The sequence below is a fragment of the Saccopteryx bilineata genome, chromosome 1, assembly GCF_036850765.1.
Source record: "Saccopteryx bilineata isolate mSacBil1 chromosome 1, mSacBil1_pri_phased_curated, whole genome shotgun sequence".
Classification (NCBI taxonomy): Eukaryota; Metazoa; Chordata; class Mammalia; order Chiroptera; family Emballonuridae; genus Saccopteryx; species Saccopteryx bilineata.
The window spans coordinates 14,845,503-14,864,586 of NC_089490.1; the positions used below are offsets into that span (position 1 = coordinate 14,845,503).

General features: G+C 52.5%; 1 protein-coding gene across 2 annotated transcripts; it reads left to right on the top strand.

Annotated features, from left to right (window-relative positions):
- The first annotated feature begins 5,080 nt into the window (after positions 1-5,080).
- Positions 5,081-15,719, top strand: PI16 (peptidase inhibitor 16). 2 transcript variants are annotated; one of them, XM_066238075.1, is made up of 6 exons: positions 5,081-5,309; positions 9,607-9,828; positions 12,785-12,894; positions 13,159-13,247; positions 13,858-14,547; positions 14,760-15,719. In XM_066238075.1, the coding sequence occupies exons 1-6, from the start codon at positions 5,139-5,141 to the stop codon at positions 14,879-14,881; spliced, it is 1,404 nt and encodes a 467-aa protein (XP_066094172.1). In that variant the 5' UTR covers positions 5,081-5,138; the 3' UTR covers positions 14,882-15,719. The 2 variants fall into 2 exon arrangements, with proteins under 2 accessions (XP_066094172.1, XP_066094194.1); XM_066238097.1 differs by having other exon boundaries at positions 5,082-5,309; positions 13,861-14,547.
- The last annotated feature ends 3,365 nt before the right edge of the window (positions 15,720-19,084 follow it).

Below are 19,084 nucleotides of genomic sequence, written 5' to 3' on the forward strand. Positions count from 1 at the left end.
AGGGCTGTGTGGAGAGGGGTCCTGGAATCTGCTCCCGGGAGACAGAGCTTGGAAGGGGCTACAGGGTGTCCCTGAACCGGTGTCACCTTTGGTTTGAGGCAGGAGTGACAGGAAGGAGGTGCTGGAGGTGGTGGGGTGATGGGGGGTAAGGGGAGGCCCCACAAATCAGGACAGTGCGAGGCACTGGGAAGGGAGGGAGATGCTTCCAGTCCCCTGATGCCCCCACACATACGCCGCCACAGGACAGCAATGACTAGCCTTGGGGGGGGGGGGGCAGTCCCGGACAGTCCTTCCTCGTTACTTCCCAACAACCCCGCCGCCCCTGGGAAGTAGGAGCTCCAGAGAGGCCCAGACCTGCCCAGGTGGCCACCACCCGCTGCCAACCCCGCCTCTGTCTCTCAGGGCTGAAGAGAGCGAGAAGCCAGATGAGAGGCACCAGGTGAGGGGCGACGCTTTGATTCAAGCTCCAAACGGGGACAGGGAATGGGGTGGGGTCGCAGCTGCCCAGAAACTCGGGTCTGAGCAGAAGGGCGCTTTCCCAGGGAGGGGCCGCCCAGCATGCAGAGAGGAGGCCTGGCGCTGTCTTCTCTACAAACCCCCGAATCCCCGAGTCAGAACCACCTATGTTCAGCATGTTGCCTGATTCGAATGCCATCCCAGGCACACGTCTGTCCTTTGAGAAGGTCTCTGTGCTGTTCTGTCCTGGCTGCGACCCAGGTCTGGTGTTCTCTGCAGCGGAACTCCAGTTCTGTAGCAACCACCACCACTGTCATACCCTCCCGTGGCTGCACCTGTGGAAGCCGAGCCGGCAGGGGGCTTGGGAGTCGATGCCAGTGACCTTCTGTTTCCGTGAGAACCCAGAGTGTGGCCAGCGATCGGGCCTGACCCTGACCTATAGATTCTAACAAAAGAGCAAGCTGAGATACAATTGGGAGCATGGGAACTAAGGAAAAAAATATCCACAATCTAAGAAAAAGTCTTGTGCCCAAAGGTGAGTGATTCAGAGGTGTCTCCGAGACCCCCAAATGGTTACTAGCCCACTGTCTAACCTTGGGAGCTGGCTCCTGAAAGACAGCCCAGGTGTTCCCTGGAGTATTCTCTAACCACTGAGAGGGGTGGTTATAAAGATCTGGAACAAGCGGGGGAAATATTTTTATTTTTATTTTTCCAAAGTGAGAAGTGGGGGTGGGGGTGGGGCAGGCAGGCAGACAGACTCTCTCATGCGCCCAACAGGGATCCACCTGGCATGCCCACCAGGGGGCGATGCTCTGCCCATCTGGGGCGTTGCTCCATTGCAGCCGGAGCCATTCTAGCACCTGAGGCAGAGGCCATGGGGCCGTCCTCAGCACCTGGGCCTACTTTGCTCCCATGGAGCCTTGGCTGCCGGAGGGGAAGAGAGAGATAAAGAGGAAGGAGGGGAGAAGGGAGGAGAAGCAGATGGTCGCTTCTCCTGTGTGCCCTGACCGGGAATCCAACCCGGGACTTCCACATGCCAGGCTGGTGCTCTACCGCTGAGCACCAACCAGCCAGGGCCTAAGCTGAGGAAATTATTGACGATAAATGATCTGGGGAACATGACCCAATATTGTCCAGGTGCTATTGCTTCAATAAAGGCTAGAAAATAAAAGATACCAGGTCTGTGCTTCTGGGACTTTTGGTGGAGAAGGACAGGTTTGTTTTTGTAAAATGTCCAATAAAATACCATAAAAATTATGACAAGCATATATCCATCAAAGGACTATTATATAAAATATCTTAAACACTCAAAACCCAACAGTAAAAAAAAAAAAAAAAAAAAAAAAGCCAATTAGAAGTGGACGGAAGTCATGAACAAACACTTCACCAAAGAGGACGGTGAGTGGGCACATGCAAAGATGTTCGCTAGGAGATGCAAATTAAGCCACAGGGAGCACTCACCGCTCACCTATTGTAATGGCCACATCTGAATCCTGTGACTTTGTAACAAATTCCCACCAATGGAGCGGCTTCAAACTGCAGAAATGCATTCTCCCACTGCTCTGAAAGCCAGAAGGCTGAAGCCAAAGTGTCAGCAGGCCCCCGCCCCCTCCCCAGGCTCCAGGAAAGAATCTTACCTTGCCTCTTCCCACTGCTTGAGGCTGCTAGCAATCCTCGTGTTCCTTGACTTGTCGCTGTCATTCCACACTCTGCCTTCGTTGTCACTGGCCTTCTTCCCTGTGTGTCTGTGTCTTCACATCGCCTTCCTATAAGGACACCAGTCATTGAATTTAAGGCCCACCCTCAATCCAGTATGATGTACTTTAACTTGATTATATCTGTGATATTGGTGTTCCACCCATTCATGGATTCAGTGGTTGACTCTTGTGTGTGCCCTGACCGGGGATTGAACCCGCAACCCTGGTGTATTGGTACAGAGCTCGAACCAACAGAGCTAGCTACCTGGCCAGGGCCTTGAACATACCTTTAAAGGGGACATAATTCCACCCACAGTGACGGCTACAGTAATACATAGGGATGAGCGCCGATGCTGCCATGTGGAGGAACTAGATCTCATGCATTGTGGCAGGAAAGTACGTAGTTTGTGGTCACCGTATGACCCAGCAATCAAATTCTCAGCACTTACCTCAGACAAGTAAAAACTCAGGTTCACACAAAAATCTGTACGCAGTGTTCACAGCAGCTTTATTTATAAGCCCAACCTGGAAACAACCCAAATGTCTTTCGATCAGTGAATGGTTTAAACCAGGGGTCCCCAAACTTTTTACACAGGGGGCCAGTTCACTGTCCCTCCTACCATTGGAGGGCCGGACTATAAAAAAAAACTATGAATAAATCCCTATGCACACTGCACATATCTTATTTTTTTTAAAGTAAAAAAAACCAAAACGGGAACAAATACAATATTTAAAATAAAGAACAAGTAAATTTAAATCAACAAACTGACCAGTATTTCAATGGGAACTATGCTCCTCTCACTGACCACCAATGAAAGAGGTGTCCCTTCCAGAAGTGCGGCAGGGGCCGGATAAATGGCCTCAGGGGGCCACATGTGGCCCGTGGGCCATAGTTTGGGGACCCCTGGTTTAAACTGTGATATCTCTGTACCATGGAATACTATTCAGCCATATAAAGGAATTAGCTATTGATACACACATCAACCTGGACGGAGCTCAAGGGTGTTTGTGCTTAGTGGAAAAACCAGTCTCAAATGTTGCATATGAACTTGTTGTTTTAAGATTGTTTGGCTATTTGGAGTTTCTTGAGATTCCATGTGATTTTTTGGGATTGATTTTTTTTTATTTCTGCAAAAAACTGTCATTGGGATTTTGATAGGGGTTGCATAGAATCTATAGATTGCTTTGGGCAGTATTAAGACTTTTAATCCATAAACATGAGACAGAGATGCCTTTCCACTTATTTGTGTCTTCTTCAATTTCTTTCAGCAAATTTTTTTTTAGAAAATTAAGTTTAATGGGGTGACATTGATTCATAGCATACGCAGGTTTCAGGTAAACATTTCTAGAGCATTTGAATTGTTGATTCTGTTGTGTACCCATCACCCAAAGTTAAATCCTTTTCTGTTACCATATATCTTTCCCTCAGTAGTTTTTATTTGTTTGTTTATTCAGTGAGAGGAGGGAAGGCAGAGAGATAGACTCCTGCATGTGCCCTGACAGGGATCCACCTGGCAAGCCTACTAGGGGGCAATGCTCTGCCCATGTAGGGCATTGCTCCGTTGCTCAGCAACTGAGCTCTTCTTGGTGCCTGAGATGAAGACCATGGAGCCATCCTCCGCACCTGGAGCCAACTTCCTCCAATCGAGCCATGGCTACAGGAGGGGGAGAGAGAGAGAGAGAGAGAGAGAGAGAGAGAGAGAGAGAGAGAGAAGTGAGAGGGAAGAGGGATGAAGAAGTAGTTGGGCGCTTCTCACCAGTAGTTTTTTTTTTTACTGATTTTAATTTGTTGTGTTTACATAGTTACAAGTGTTCCCCCGAATATATCTCCCTCACCAATAGTTTTTAATGTATAGGTCCCCATTCACTGTAAGTGCAGGGTTCAAGGACTACCAGCTGAACTGAACAGTACTGGTTCCAGCTTCCTGCCTCCTGAAGGCCAAGACCCGGTCCCTGGCCCTGCACGGTCATTACAGTGCAAGTGCTTGACCACTGCGCCTATTTCCCTCCCAGTACTTCCCCTCGGAGCTGCGGCCGCGTCAGCTCGCTCGCCCCTCTGCTTTTCGGCTCGGTTTATTTAAAAAAACGGACACATTCTATTTTCTACATATTCAGAGCAGGGGCGGTCCCAGCGTCCCACCTACAAATGAGCACCGCAAGCAGGTGCATTCACAGAGGACCCATGGAAGCCACGCTTGTCTCCATAGTGAAAAGCCCTATTGCAGGATACAGCTCCAGTGGGCAACACCTCAGTCCCTCCTCCAATCAGCAGGCGTCCTGACTCCCCAGGGGGCTGGGCCAGCCAAGGTCGTGCCATTGGGTGGTTTGTTGTCTGTCTACAGTTCCCGAGGACCTGCTCGGTGCCAGACACTGTATGGGGTGCTTTACATACATTCGATCTCATTTCATCCTCCTTCCAGCACTAGGAGGTGGGTATGATGAGTGTCACTGATTCAGTTGAGAAAATTGCCAAAAACACAGCCAGCAAAGGAGCAAAACCGAGATTCAGACTTAGCTCAACCTTCGCCCAATACCTCTCGCCTCTGGCCAGCCCCCTCCGCAAGCCACCTGCACCCTCCTCTTCGTGTCCAGCCCTTGGGGAAAGGGGTCCATGTGGTTTCCTCCCTCTTTTCTGTCCTCGGCACCCGTGGGTGTGACCTCTGCAGAGATTACTGGGCTTTTGCCGCCGGAGGGCCTGTCCACAGCTCGGGAGGACCGTGGCTCTCACACGGCTCTTGGCATGAGCCCCCGCTACTGAGAGAAGGGAGGCCTTTGCCAAGGACTCTGAGGGGAGTTCAATGCTGGGAGTGAACTCAACTCTGGTCGGGACCCAAGCACCCGGCCCTCCCCAAGACACTGTGTGAGCCGGGCTAGGCCTTCAGACGGCCCCTCCCGCCGCCCCAGCCAGGGTGGTGCTGGTGTGGGAGGAACTTTAAATCCAGCTGCCAGACCCCTGGCCGGGAGAGGCAGAGAGGGCTGGCCACCATGCACGGTTCCTGCAGTCTGCCCGCGCGGCTGCTGCCGCCACTGCTTCTGCTGGTGGCCACCGCAGGCCCGGCCGGAGCCCTCAGTGACGACGAGAGGCGTGTGATGGTGGAGCTGCACAACCTCTACCGTGCCCACGTGTCCCCACCGGCCTCTGACATGCTGCAAATGGTGAGTGTGGCCAGAGGCAGTCACCTGGGGGGACTGAAGGGCGCTGGGCAGGGCCTCCCACCAACCCCTCCCGCCCCTTCGCTGAAGCTGTCCTCCCAGACTCACCTCCTGGGTCAGTGACCGAGTCCCCGAGGTTATGATTCACAGGTCCCCATAAGCAGCCCCATTATACAGATGGGGAAACTGAGGCTCAGGAACAGGCCAGTCCTTCAGGGGTTTGCAGACCACTCAGCAGATAGAGCCAGGCCTGGATGTCGTGGCTTCCCCCTCCAATGCCCCCTCCCAGCACTTCCTAGACAGCATGTGCCCCTGGGAGAGGGAACACCCTGGTGACAGTGGTCTTTCAGACGCCTTCCAAGGAGACAAGAGGGAACAGGACAGCAGGATGGGGCCAGGCACCTTGCGGGGGTGGGGTGAGCACGGAGGGAGGGGCAGAAGCAGAGAGGACGACTCTGGATCCCAGTTCAGATCTGTCTCACCCACCTGTACGACCTGTGCCTTTGGGTGAGTCCCTTAACCTAACAAGGATCCTCAGTTCCTCATCTGTAAAGTGGGGGCATAATTGGAGTTACATATATGTCCACACAGACTGACTCCCCCAGATAGAATACTGAGTGTGGAGGGGAGGAATGAAATCTCAAATATATATATTAGGATATATTTACATGAAGTTTAAAAATGTACAAAACACTGTTGTACACAGGTGGTGACACAGGCCGATGTAGTAAACATACGTGGACATGCCCACAGATGACAGAAGCCGGATTCGGGGTGACGCTTACTTCTGGCAGGGAGGGAGTGCATTCTGGTGGCAGGGTGAGGGGCGGGATGTTTACTGTCAGGGCTGAAAGAGAGAAAGTGAGAAATTCAGCCCCTTCCTGCCCCCCGCCCCCAAGGGCCAGACTGGCCCCTCCTCCCCAACCCCCCTCAGGTGGCCTGGAAGCTTGATGGGCAGTGCCCAGGGAGCCATACTAGTGTCCGAGAGGAAGGTCACCCCCGGGAACACAGCAGCGAGCCTGGAGGTCTGTCTGAGAGCGGAGTTTTAACAGCTGGTCAATCCGGCGCAGTGACTCTGGTGGGCCCCTTCACCCTCAAAAGCCTACCTGTGTCTCCTGACCTATCCCAGGGGGCTGGCAAGCCCGCCCTGAGCGTCAGACAGGATGACCCATGAGAGAGCTCTTAGGGGTGCTCTAGACACACACAGCACCGCGACACAACCCCTGTGGGCCTGGGGATCCGGATTCTGCAGACAAAGATCTGGTACCCGCTCTGCCACCAGCTCCCTGACTGAGGCCGGGAGCTCATTGTTGAGCCTCAGTTTCCCCATCTTTAATGCCCCGCAGCCTGGCTGGCTGAGGCTGGGGAGCTACCCAGGCTGGGGGCTGCTTTGCTTGCAGAGATGGGCCTCAGGGATGGGGCAACATTCAGGGAAGCAGTTCGGGTTTTGAGGGGACATGCTACTGCCTGGTGGGAACAAAGCTCAGGTGCAACCCCACCTCAGCAGTGGCAGATGCAGAGACTCTGCAGCCAGAAGGCCCGGATTCAAATCTTAACTTTGCCATTTATTCGCTGTGTGACCTCCGCCAAGGTGCTTAACCTCTCTGTGCCTCAGCGTCCTCACCTGTAAACTGGGGATGAGAACAGTATAACAACCACCTTGTAGAGTGGTTGTAAGGATTAGATGAGGGAACAGTGCCTGACAGTTAGTAAGGGTGCAGTAAGTGTCTGATTAATAAGAGGGAACGGCTCCTGAGTGGGGCCAGTGTGGGTGGGTTATCGTGGACTCTTTCTCTCTCACAGCCTCCATATCTAATCATCACCCCTTGAGTCCTCTCAGAAGGCTCGATTTTCCTTGAGTCCTCTCCCCCACCCCTTTATCTCTTTGGCCTGGTTCAGTCTTTCATTTCTTCTCCCAAGGACTCCTAGAACAACAGCCTCTACCTGCTTCCCCGGGCTCAGGCCTCTTCCACCAGAATGAATGATCCGATCAACACAGGCCTGACCCTACTCAAAATCCCTCACTGGCTCCCACCGGCCCCCTCATGCCTCAGGATAGTGCTCCAACTCCCAAGAAGGCTCTCTCTGTGTGTCTGGCCCCTGCCTAGCTCTCTAGCCTCCTCCCCACCCACGTTCTCCATCAGTAACCCGACTGCTTGTCTGTCCCCAGCGAAACACTGCTTCTCTCCCGCATGGTGTTGCTCATGCAGCACCTTCTGCTCTGAGTGCTCCTTCCCTCGCCACCAGGCTGGTGTCTCTTCTTCAACACTTAGCCCACTGTCCTCCACCTCCAGGTTGGGCTTTGGTGTCTCTACACTACCCATTGCGTACCTGTCATTTACCACAGGGTGGCCAAATTAGTGGCTTATGACAATGTGAATTTGGGCTTCTTGGTCCTTGTTGCCTCAGGGCTGGCTCGGTGTCCCAAGACTATTGAATGAGTGAATGAATGAATGAGATAGTAAGTGAATAAATGGAGTTGTTTTCACACGCTGACCATGTGGCCAATGTGGGTGGGTGTTGTGACTTCTGAAACTCCCCAGGGGTCTCTGGACCACTGAGAAGCCTCTACACCCAAACCACTGACTCTCATGGTGAGACTCCAGGCATCTAGTCAGAATGGAAACGCCAACAGGCTCTGCAGGGGAGACTGCGTTAAGCAGGGCCCTGTCTCAGCCATCGGCAAGTATCTGCTGAGCACCTGCTGTGTGCCAGACAGTAGGGACACGTCACTGCCCTGCCCGAAGGAGGGTGCAGACTGGTCTGGAGTCCAGCAGATCATCCCAGACACCCTGACCCTCGTCCCCAGCACCCTGGCTCTTTAGCCCTCCCTGTCGCCCACTATTGCTGGAGTCTGAGACAATCTTAGGGGCTAGTGATTTGCCACAAAATAGCCCAAAAAGAAAAAAGGATTCACCCAAAGTCACAGCAGCAGGGCTGTCCCAGCCCAGAGCTCCCACCCACAGCCCAGGCAGCTGCTGTTGAGACCCGTGGTGGGTGGGGAGTGGGTGTGGACACACAGCTCTCTCCCCTCTGTCACCCAAGCTCCTGGTGCTTTATGGGCTGTCTGGCTCCCACCGCTGGATGGGTCCCCAAGGGTGGAGCAAGGGTTTTGGCCAGGAACTCCATTTCCAGCAGAGACCAGAACAAAGTTTAATGGGATCCAGGCCTCCCTTCTCAAACCCTCTGTTCAGATGCCTTGTTAACCCCTCTTCTCACCTACACTGAGCCTGTCCCCCAGCCAGGGGCGGAGAACCTCAGAGGCCCCCTAACTTAAAATGCTACCCTCCCGCTGTCATACCTGAGGTCCCCACTGGAGAACACTGCCTTCAGGATAAACAGCTCTTTGGGCCACCAAGGCTCTGAAAAGAGACCTCTCAGTGACACAGTGTCTCAGATACACCGAGACACATACTTTTTTGGGGGAAAGGAGTTGGCAGTTGACAAGAATTGAGAGCATTGGGGAACAGCACTCAGAATGGAACCCTGCAGCTGGTAAAGCCGTGAGGACTGGGCCTTCCCAAGGAGAGAGTGGGCTGAGAGGGAATGGTCACCCCAAGTCAGATGTTTGCTGGAAGGGGTGTGGGAGGCGAATGGCTGAATAAACAACCAACCCAACATCTCACTGGACATCTTGTGGTCTTCAGAGCAGTTCAGGCAGTCCTCGGAGGTAGGCAGAAGCATTGTTACCCACCTTTTACTTAGGATATTAATATATTTTTAAAGATTTTATTTATTGATTTTAGAGAGGAGAGAGAGAGAGAGAGAGAGAGAGAGAAAGTGGTGGAGAAGCAGGAAACATCAACTTGTAGTAGTTACTTCTCGTATGTGCCTTGATCCCGGCAAGCCAGGCTTTTGAACTGACGACCTCAGCGTTGCAGGTCAACACTCCATCCGCTGCCCCACCATAGGCCAGGCTAGGTTATTAATATTAATTAATAATACCATTGTCACAAACATCATCTCATTTCCTTTTCCCAGCATCCTATGAGAATTCAGAAAGTTTAGGCAATCTGTCCAAAATCACCCAGCTGGTGAATGGTCCCAAGTTTTGTAACTCCACAGCCTGGGGGTGGCACCTTACCACCTCCCCCGGGAAGCCCACCAGGAGCAGAGACCTGTTCCAGAGCAAAGCCAAGATTCCCCCAGCTGGGGAGGGGAGGGTCTCCGATCGCCGGGAGGCCCCAGGAAACCCTCAACCTTTTTCTCTGCCCAAAACTGCGGGCATCCTCACCCCCCTCTCTCACGCCCCTCTTCTGCCTCCACTGAGCCCGAGGCGTTCTCACCTTCCTCCCCGCAGAGGTGGGACGAGGAGCTGGCCGCCTTCGCCAAGGCCTATGCTCAGCAGTGCGTGTGGGGCCACAACAAGGAGCGCGGGCGGCGCGGTGAGAACCTGTTCGCCATCACGGACGAGGGCATGGACGTGCCGCTGGCGGTGGAGGAGTGGCACCACGAGCGCGAGCACTACAACTTCAGCGCCGCCACCTGCGACCAGGGTCAAATGTGCGGCCACTACACGCAGGTGCGAGCCCTGGTGGGCTGGGCTGGGCGAGCAATAGGCGGGACCACACGAGAAGTGGGCGTGGCCTCAGAACAGGGGCGGGGCCGCCTGTCTTATCACTGCCCACCAGTACGTGTACCCCACTCTCTAAGCTGGTTGGCTCAGCGGTAGAGCGTCAGCCTAGCGTGCGGAAGACCCGGGTTCGATTCCCGGCCAGGGCACACAGGAGAAGCGTCCATTTGCTTCTCCACCCCTCCACCGCGCTTTCCTCTCTGTCTCTCTCTTCCCCTCCCGCAGCTGAGGCTCCATTGGAGCAAAGATGGCCCGAGCGCTGGGGATGGCTCTGTGGCCTCTGCCTCAGGCACTGGAGTGGCTCTGGTCGCAACATGGCGACCCCCAGGATGGGCAGAGCACCCCCTCCTGGTGGGCAGAGCGTGCCGGGTGGATCCCGGTTGGGCGCATGCGGGAGTCTGTCTGACTGTCTCTCCCTGTTTCCAGCTTCAGAAAAATGAAAAAAAAAAAAGTCGTCTTTCCTTAGCTATTCATGGTTGTCTAGGCCTCTGACGAAGTCTGCTTCTCACACCGACTACACCATGTTCAGTTTCCTCTTTAAAAACCACCATCTGAAAACCCAGGCCGCCTGGTCCTGAGGGACCTAAGTTAGGGGTCTCAGAGCCCGTTTCTCGATGGTAGTTATTGCACAGGGCGATCATACCCAATCCCGAAGCGGTCCTGTCCTCTGGCTTACGACTTGCGGAGCTTTTGCCCCAGCAGTAAGCTCCCCCACACAATCCGGCTTCTCTCTCACTATCTTTCTGTCATTTCTCACGATGTCTGAGTTGCTCCTTCTAATCTGCCAAGGACAAATAAAGGAAACAGACAATTTTGTTTGTTTAATTTTTTCTTTTACTTTTAAAAACTATGTGTAATGGCCCTGGCCGGTTGGCTCAGCGGTAGAGCATCGGCCTGGCGTGCGGGGAACCCGGGTTCGATTCCCGGCCAGGGCACACAGGAGAAGCGCCCATTTGCTTCTCCACCCCACCCCCTCCTTCCTCTCTGTCTCTCTCTTCCTCTCCTGCAGCCAGGCTCCATCGAAGCAAAGATGGCCCGGGCGCTGGGGATGGCTCCTTGGCCTCCGCCCCAGGCGCTAGAGTGGCTCTGGTCGCGGCAAAGCGACGCCCCGGAGGGGCAGAGCATCGCCCCCTGGTGGGCAGAGCGTCGCCCCTGGTGGGCGTGCCGGGTGGATCCCGGTCGGGCGCATGCGGGAGTCTGTCTGACTTGTCTCTCCCCGTTTCCAGCTTCAGAAAAGAAAAAAAAAACAAAAAAACTATGTGTAATAAGAGCAAACTGTCACTGAGAGAAGGTTTCAGGGAACTTTCTGAAAGCACGGCTTGCCTGTCACAATCACTTTTTGCTGATGTCCGGTTTCTCTACATTCTGGAACTTTGTGTTTGCAGCTAAGAGGTATGGGGGGGGGAACATTAGAGTTACTGAATTCTGTTTTCCTCCTTCCCCTGCTTCAACATTAACACAACAGGGTTTTGTTTTGTTTTTAAAGACAAAGAAAAATAAACCAACCATCTTCCCACTCATATCCACCAATTCCATTTCCTAGTGCCTCATTTGAATGGTATTTTTAGTGCTAATCTTTAGGGCAGGAAATCCCAACATCACCCACAGAGATCAGGAAGTTGTGAGGGTGCAGACCTCCCTCTGTATCCTGCCACCTCTCACACCACCCGCCTTCTCCGCAGGGATTGCTGTTGGTGCCGGGCAGAAGTGGGACCGTCCCACCTCTGCCCCAGTGTTCTCCAGGGCTGAGTGCACAGGCACTGGGTCATTTCTGCCTGGGAGATGCTCGACAGCTGGAGGGCCCTCAGCTGACTGAAGCAGAAAGACCCCAGTCCCAGGAGGGTGTGCAGAACAGACAGCCATAGCCAGGTCTCACAGCAAAAACTGACCCAGTTTGAGTGACTCCTGGGCAGACTGGGCCTAAACAGCAAAGGGGAGGTTGCTGGTCTCAGCCCAGGGCAGTGTGCAAAGATTGCTTTGTCTTTTCAGTTTTATATTTAAGACAGAACTCCTAGCAGCTGGGAGACCCACACCAAGAGATGGCCAAGCAGGTCCCTGCTTACTTGTGGTTTAGGGAAAGCCCCACTTCCAAAATGGTTCCTTCTGTTTCCTTCTTTGGATTTTGCTTCTTGCTAATATTTAAGATTCTCCCATTTGAGATTAATTCCTTTGGATATATCCCGTTTAAAATTTTTTTCTAATTGACTTTAGCGAGAGAGGAAAGGAGAGAGAGTGAGAGAGACAAGAACACAGATTTGTTCCTGTATGTGCCCTGATTGGGATCAAACCAGCAATCTCTGAGCTTTGGGATGGTGCGCTAACCAACAGAGCTATGCCACCAGGGCTTTTTATAGTTTTTTGTTGATGGTAGTTTTTTGGGTGTTTTTTTTTTTTTAATTCCCTTGTTTAAAACGTAAGAGCCTCTAGGAACAGCCCACAGGAAAATTTATGGGGTATATCAAAAGGAAGGTTTTCAGACCTGACCTGTGGTGGCACAGTGGATAAAGCGTCGACCTGGAAGTGCTGAGGTTGCCGGTTCGAAACCCTGGGCTTGCCTGGTCAAGGCACATATGGGAGTTGATGCTTCCTGCTCCTCCCCCCTTCTCTCTCTGTCTCTCCCTCTCCTCTCTAAAATGAATGAATGAATAAATAAATAAAAGGAAGGCTCTCAGAAGAGAGGCCTGGTGAAGTAATAGTTGATGGGGAAAGTAGTCTGTTCGGGACAAATTCTCCACGCCCACCCCACGCCCCCTGTTCAGAGTTTTGCCCACAGGCTGCATGTCCTCAGGGGCTTGGATCTCACCAGCTGTAAGCACTGCTCCTGTCCCCACCTGTAAAGGCTGGTGCAGAGACACGCCAGGGGCCGTCCCACCCACACTAAAGGGTTGGGCTTGCCCTTCTCCAGGTGGTCTGGGCCAAGACCGACAGGATTGGCTGCGGCTCCCACTTCTGTGAGAAACTCCAGGGCACTGACGAGACCGATATCCACCTGCTGGTTTGCAACTATGAGCCCCCGTGAGTCCGAGAGGGCCCCGGGGAAGGCAGAGGAGTTGGACAAAGTCTAAGGACAGTGGGAGGGGGCGGATCTGGAGCCTGTGCCGGATACCCGTGAGAGAGCCGCGAGGGCACCTGCAGGAGTCTGCTTTCATTGGCCCAGCAAATCAGTTGGGAGCAATAAGAGCCAGGGGCCCTTCCGGTCTAGGTGTGTGTGCAAGGGCTAGGGTGAGGGGTGGCCAGGGATCCCGCTCTTCCCCCCAGCATTCTTCTTGCTTCCGGCAGGGGGAACGTGAGAGGGCGGAGACCCTACCAGGAGGGGACCCCGTGTTCCCAGTGTCCCTTGGGCTACGGCTGCGAGAACTCCCTCTGTGGTGAGTCGGGGATGGGGTGGGGTGGGGACGGAGAGGAAGGAGAGGGACGCGGACCGTCTGGACTGTCCCGCGGCTCCTGAGCGGTGTGAGGACAGGGGAGGGGCCCGGCGGGACGCGACCTCCAGGGACCCTCGGCAGTCCCACCCCATCAGGTTCCCAAGCCCATTTTGCAATTCCTTGCGCAACCACTTTGTCGTCCCGTCGTTCCAAGTGATCGAATTTCAACCATTATAGAGGGTAGCAAGAGTCCCGCGGCTCCGGAGGTGGGCGTGGTCAGACGGGGAAAGCCCGGGGTGGGTGGGGCCGTTGTGGGCGGGGCCAGAGGGACACCAATAGGCGTATTAGGTGCTGGGGTCCCGCAGAAGTCCCCGGAAATAGTGGAAGTGCGAGTACAGAGAGAAGATTTGGACAGGAGGTGGATGGAGGAGCAACTGTGTCAATCACAAGAAATAGCTTTTATTATCAATGAGGAACACATTCCCCGGAGAGGGTGTGTGTATGTGTGTTTGTGTGTCTTAGGAGGACACTTGGTCGCCTCACCTTGATTGCGGTAGGGTGAAGGATATGGGGTCCTGCTCGAAGCATTAATGCCAGGCCTTGTCTCTCTTAGCAGAACCTATCAGAGACTCAGAGGAGGCTCAGGAGTTGCCTCACCTGATAACTGAGAGCACATCTTCCCTGACAACTGAAACCTCAGCCTCCATAAAAGGGGGTATCTCTTCTTCCTGGGCAACAGAAGCTCCATCCTTCATGGTAACAGAAGTCTCAGACTCCCTGGCAACCAAGGCTCTACCTGCCTTAGAGACCAAGGCCCCATCTTCCTTAGCAACAGAAGGCACTACCTCCATGGCAACCGAGGCTCCATCTTCCTTAACAACTGAGGGCTTTTCCTTTTTGGAAACTCACAGCCTATTCTCCTGGGATGAGGGACGAGCTACCTCCCCCAAATCGACCCATGAGCCTATCCCCAAGTCGGTAGACGAAGAGGCCAGCAGGACAACAGTGCCCTCCGGGAGCCCAGAGAGTTCTCTGCACCTTGAGGTGTCCCCGACAGGGACACAAGAGCTACTACCCCACTCTCAGGTGATGGGTGAGGCTGAGGCTGAGTGGCTTTCTTCCAGTGAGGTCTTGGCCTCAGTTTCTCCAGCCCAGGATGAGCCAGGTGAGCTGCAGGCCACCCTCAACCACATGGGACACACCTTCTCCAACTTCTCCAAGTCCACACTCAACTTCCCTAATACCTCTGCCACGAATAATGCCATTGGAGGGCAAACCCTGGCCCTGCAGTCATCCTTGGCAGGTAAGGCCTGTAGTGTCTGTCCTACATTCCCTCCTGACCCCTGATTGCCAGCATTCTGTCCCCAACATGGGCGGTGTGGGCATGAGGGTGCATGTGCCCTCCAGATAGGAGCTTTCTCCTGGGCCGCTGGACCCCCATCGTGTGCCTGGGGGTTGGGTGGAGGCCAGGCAGAGCTGTTTCCAGGCTGAGGCAAGCCCTCTTCCTTCCTTCAGGTGCGGAGGACCCTGAAAAGCAGCAAATCAAGTCAGGGCTGAACTTGGGCCCTGGTCGCATCTGGGGCCCTCTCCTGGGTCTGATGCTACTGCCTCCCCTGGTGTTGGCTGGAATCTTCTGAAGGGGTCACCACTCAAAGGCAAGGCCTGCTGAGGGGACCCCAGCCTCATGTCCACTCTGGGTTGTCTTTTTCTAAGTAAGAAGTGACAGCTTCCGGCAGGTCCTGCTCTGTGGCCCAAAGGCCCCCTTCACTTCAGCTTCCGGCCAGGCTCCAGACCGTGCCAATCCCTGGCACTGTCCTAGGGGTGCCTCTGCCTCTGGGGCGGTCCACCCCTCAGCTAGCTGCAGGCTGTTCTGAGCAGCGTTCTTGTGGCCAAGCTCCTGCTCTTCTAGGGACCGAAGCTCTCGGGGCTTCCCAGGAGCCCCTTGGCCCCTCCCAGCCCAACCTCGCCCTGGAGACATCTGACCCTGGGCTGCCTCCAGGCATGCCTCCTGACTTCGCAGAGTGAGGAGATCAGCTGTCCTTCTGCCATCTCCCCAACCTTGTCCCCAGACCCCCAGACAAGACGCTTCTTGACTGAAGGCCCTCTGGAAGGGGAAGGCTACAGGGCACGCGCCTCACCCAGACATCTTGGCCCGGCGGGCAGCAAGCTCAGGTTGCCGCCCGATGACTGCACCTCTGGCCCAGACCCCTCCTGCCCCTCCTGTGTCAGGCTGGGTGGGGCTGGGGGGTGGGCAGGGATCCTGGGAGAGCCCTGCCTGCACGGCCTGGGGCTGTCTGCCTATGCAAGGGGGGTTTCTCTCCTAGCGCTTCCTCTCCCCACTTGCTGTGTAATGGCAGGGTGGGGTGGCTGTGTGGCAGATGGACAAGCCCCACCTGCTGGGGTCCTATGGGTGGGCAGGCAGAGACCAGGGAAGGGAAGCAGTCCCGATCCTGAATAAAAGTCCGTGTAAGAGTACCCTGTCTCCATTTTTGCGAGGGGCGGGTGGCCCTGAAGAGGCTCGACACTTCCCGTACCAACCTGTGGCACCTGTTCCTTCTCTTTCACACCTCACTATCCCCAAATACTCCCTTTAATTCATTAGGGCGCCCTTTCTTTCCTTACTATAACTGTCCACCCCCACCCCACCCCCCGTAAATCCTCAGGTTTCTGGCAGGGAACAGAAAGGACCAGGGAAGGCCAAGGGCGTTGGGCTGACTCTACCAGCTCCCGGAGTCACCAGTGGGGCCAAGTTGGGTTTGGTACCCAGGGTCAAAGACTGGCATGTGACCTCTTCACAAGGGCACTGCTACCCAGGCCCATCTGGTGCAGAAGGGCAGAAATGTAGCTCAGGCATGGCTTTACCGAGCCTTGGTGGTTGCTGGAGTCCCAGACACCCCCCTAGGGGAGCACGGCAGGATTGTCTGGAAATGCCATGGTGCAGGAAAGCACAGGCGTGTGCGCGCGCGTTTGTGTGTAGGGCCAGCACTAGTGGACTGAGGGTGACGTGGGACCAGGCTGCAGTGGTGAGGAGGGGCAGAGCGACTGTCTCCAGGCCGAAGGCAGTGTCAGCAGTTAAAAAGGAGGCGTTCAAACCAGGCCAGTGCTGCGTGCCTTCCATATGTGTCTATAATTTATAATGTCTGTTAAGATATAACTCATATACCATCAAATTCACTCATGGAAATCGTGTCACTCAATGGTTTTAAGTGTAGTCACAGGGCTGTGTGGCCCTAGCTGTGGTCAACCTTAGAACCATTTTATCACCCTAAGAAAGAAACCCATACATACCCATTAGCAACCCCTTTTCCTTCCAACTTCTCCCACCCCCAGTTCTAAGCCACCACTAACCTATTGTCTCTACGGATTTGCCCAGTCTGGAGATTCTGTATAAATGGATTCACATGCTATGTGGCCTGTTGTGTCTGACTTCCTTCACTTAGTGCGATGTTTTCGAGGGTCATCCATATTGTAGAATAGAGAAGTACTTCACACTTTTTCATTGCCAAGTAATATTCCATTGTATGAAATACATTTTATTTACTCAGGCATCAAGTGGTGGACATTTCAGTTGTTTCTACTTTTTGGCTATGATACTACTACTATAAACATTCCTGTAAAAGCACCTGACCAGGTGGTGGCGCAGTGGATAGAGCATTGGACTGGGACATGGAGTACCCAGGTTCGAGACCCCAAGGTCGCCAGCTTGAGTGCGGGCTCATCTGGTCTGAGCAAGGCTCACCAGCTTGAGCACAAGGTCGCTGGCTTGAGCAAGGGGTCAGTCGGTCTGCTGTAACCCCCCAGTCAAGGCACATATGAGAAATCAATCAATGAACAACTAAGGAGCAACAAAGAATTGATGTTTCTCATCTCTCTCCCTTCTTGTCTGTCCCTATCTGTTCCTCTGACTCTGTCTCTGTCACACACACAAAGAAGAGAGAAAACATTCCTGTAAGTTTTTGTGTGTGGACATGTTTTCCTTTCTCTTGGATATACATCTAAACGTGGCATCAGATGGTAACTCGGGATCATATGGTAACTCTTACACTAACTCCCCTCCAGCTTTATTGAGAAACCGTTGACATACATCGCTGTGTGACTTGAAGGCATAGAGCATGATGATTTGATTTACATTTATTGTGAAATAATTACCACAACTGGTGTCTCATATAAATAAGGATAGGAAAGAAAAAATTTCTCCTTGTGATGAGAATTCTTACGAGTTCACTCTTCTAATAACTTTCTCATAACTCTACCTGTAGTGGTGTTCGCTACAGCATCATGCTGCTCATGACGTAAGGGAAGCGCCCCTAGTATTATCTTAGACCTGGAAGTTTGTGCCTTTTGAGCACCTTTCTTTAATTCCCCTCCTCCCATCTACCTGGCAACCACACGTCTGATCTTTTTCCAAGTTTGGGTTTTGTTATTTTGGATTGCACATAGAGGTAAGATCAGACAGTATTGGTCTTTCTCTGACTTAAAGAGTATTTTACTTACCATAATGCCCTCAAAGTCCATCCATGTTGTCACAGATTTCATTTTTATGACTGCATAATATTCCAGCGTGTGTGTGCGCGCACGTTGTGCGTGTACATCATCTTTATTCATTCGTCCAGGGATGCACGCACAGGTCACTTCCAAGTCTTGGCTAGTGTAAATGACACGGCTAGGAATGTGGGGGTGCCAATGTCTTCCAAGTTTGTTTTCATTTCCTTTGGGTACATTTCCAGATGTGGACTTGTGGATCATATGGCAGTTCTGTGTTTGACTTTTTGAGGAACTACCAGACTATTTTCCAAACTAGCTGCACAACTTTACATGGGAACCAGCACTGTATCAGGGTTTTAATTTCTCCACATCTTCACCAGCACTGTCATTGTGTCCGTTTTATCACAGCTATCCTGTGTGAAGTGGTGTCTCACTGTGGTTTTGATTTGCATTTCCCCGATGACGAATGATGAGCATCTTTTCAAGTGCACTGAAGTTTATTCAAGTCTTTTTTCCGTTTTTAAAAATTGGGGTATTTGTCTTATTATGGAGTTCTAAGAATTCTATGTTCTAGATACAAGTCCCTTATCAGATATATGATTTGCAAATGTTTTCTCTCATTCTGTGGGTTGTCTTTTCAATTTTTGTTGATATCCTTTGAACACAAGTTTTACATTTTGACAATACCCAGTTTATCAATTTTTTCATTTTGTTGCTTGTGCTTTTTGATGTTGTAGCTGAGGAACCAGTGCCTAATCCAAGGTCACAAAGATTTAGGCCTATGTTTTCTTCCAAGAGCTTTATACATTGAAATCTTTGACATTTTAGTTAATTTTTGTATGTGGTATAAAATGGGGACCCAACTTCATGCTTATGCATGTTCATACATATCCTGTGTTCCTCTCCCCGCGCCTAATTGTCAGTACCCTTGTCAAAATCAGGTGACCACAAAGGTTGAGTATTTCTGGACTCTCAATCCTATTCCACTGGTCTGTATGTCTGTCTTTACGCCAGTACCACACCCTCCTGATGACTGCAGCTTGGTAGGAAGTTTCAAAATCAGGAAGTGCAAGTCCTCCAACATTGTTCTTTTTCAAGATTGTTTAGGCTACTCTGGGCCCCTTGAATTTCCATATTAATTTTAGGGTCAGCTTGTCAAATTTCTGCAAAGAAGTCAGCTGAGGTTTTAATAGGGTGTGTATAATCTGCTATCTTAACTATATTACATTTTCCAATCCAAGAGTATAGAATGATTTTCCATTCCATTTGGGTCTTGACTTCTCTTAGCGTTTTAGTTTTCAAGGTGTTTTTCAATTCTTTGTTAAATGTGTTCATAAGTACTTTAAAATGAATTT

Excerpts from the sequence above, each read along its gene's own strand:
- PI16 (XM_066238075.1), top strand. The coding sequence starts at position 5,139 with ATGCACGGTTCCTGCAGTCTGCCCGCGCGGCTGCTGCCGCCACTGCTT. Across the intron at positions 5,310-9,606 it reads CCTCTGACATGCTGCAAATG|AGGTGGGACGAGGAGCTGGC; the intron begins GTGAGTGTGGCC and ends TCCTCCCCGCAG. Across the intron at positions 9,829-12,784 it reads TGTGCGGCCACTACACGCAG|GTGGTCTGGGCCAAGACCGA; the intron begins GTGCGAGCCCTG and ends GCCCTTCTCCAG.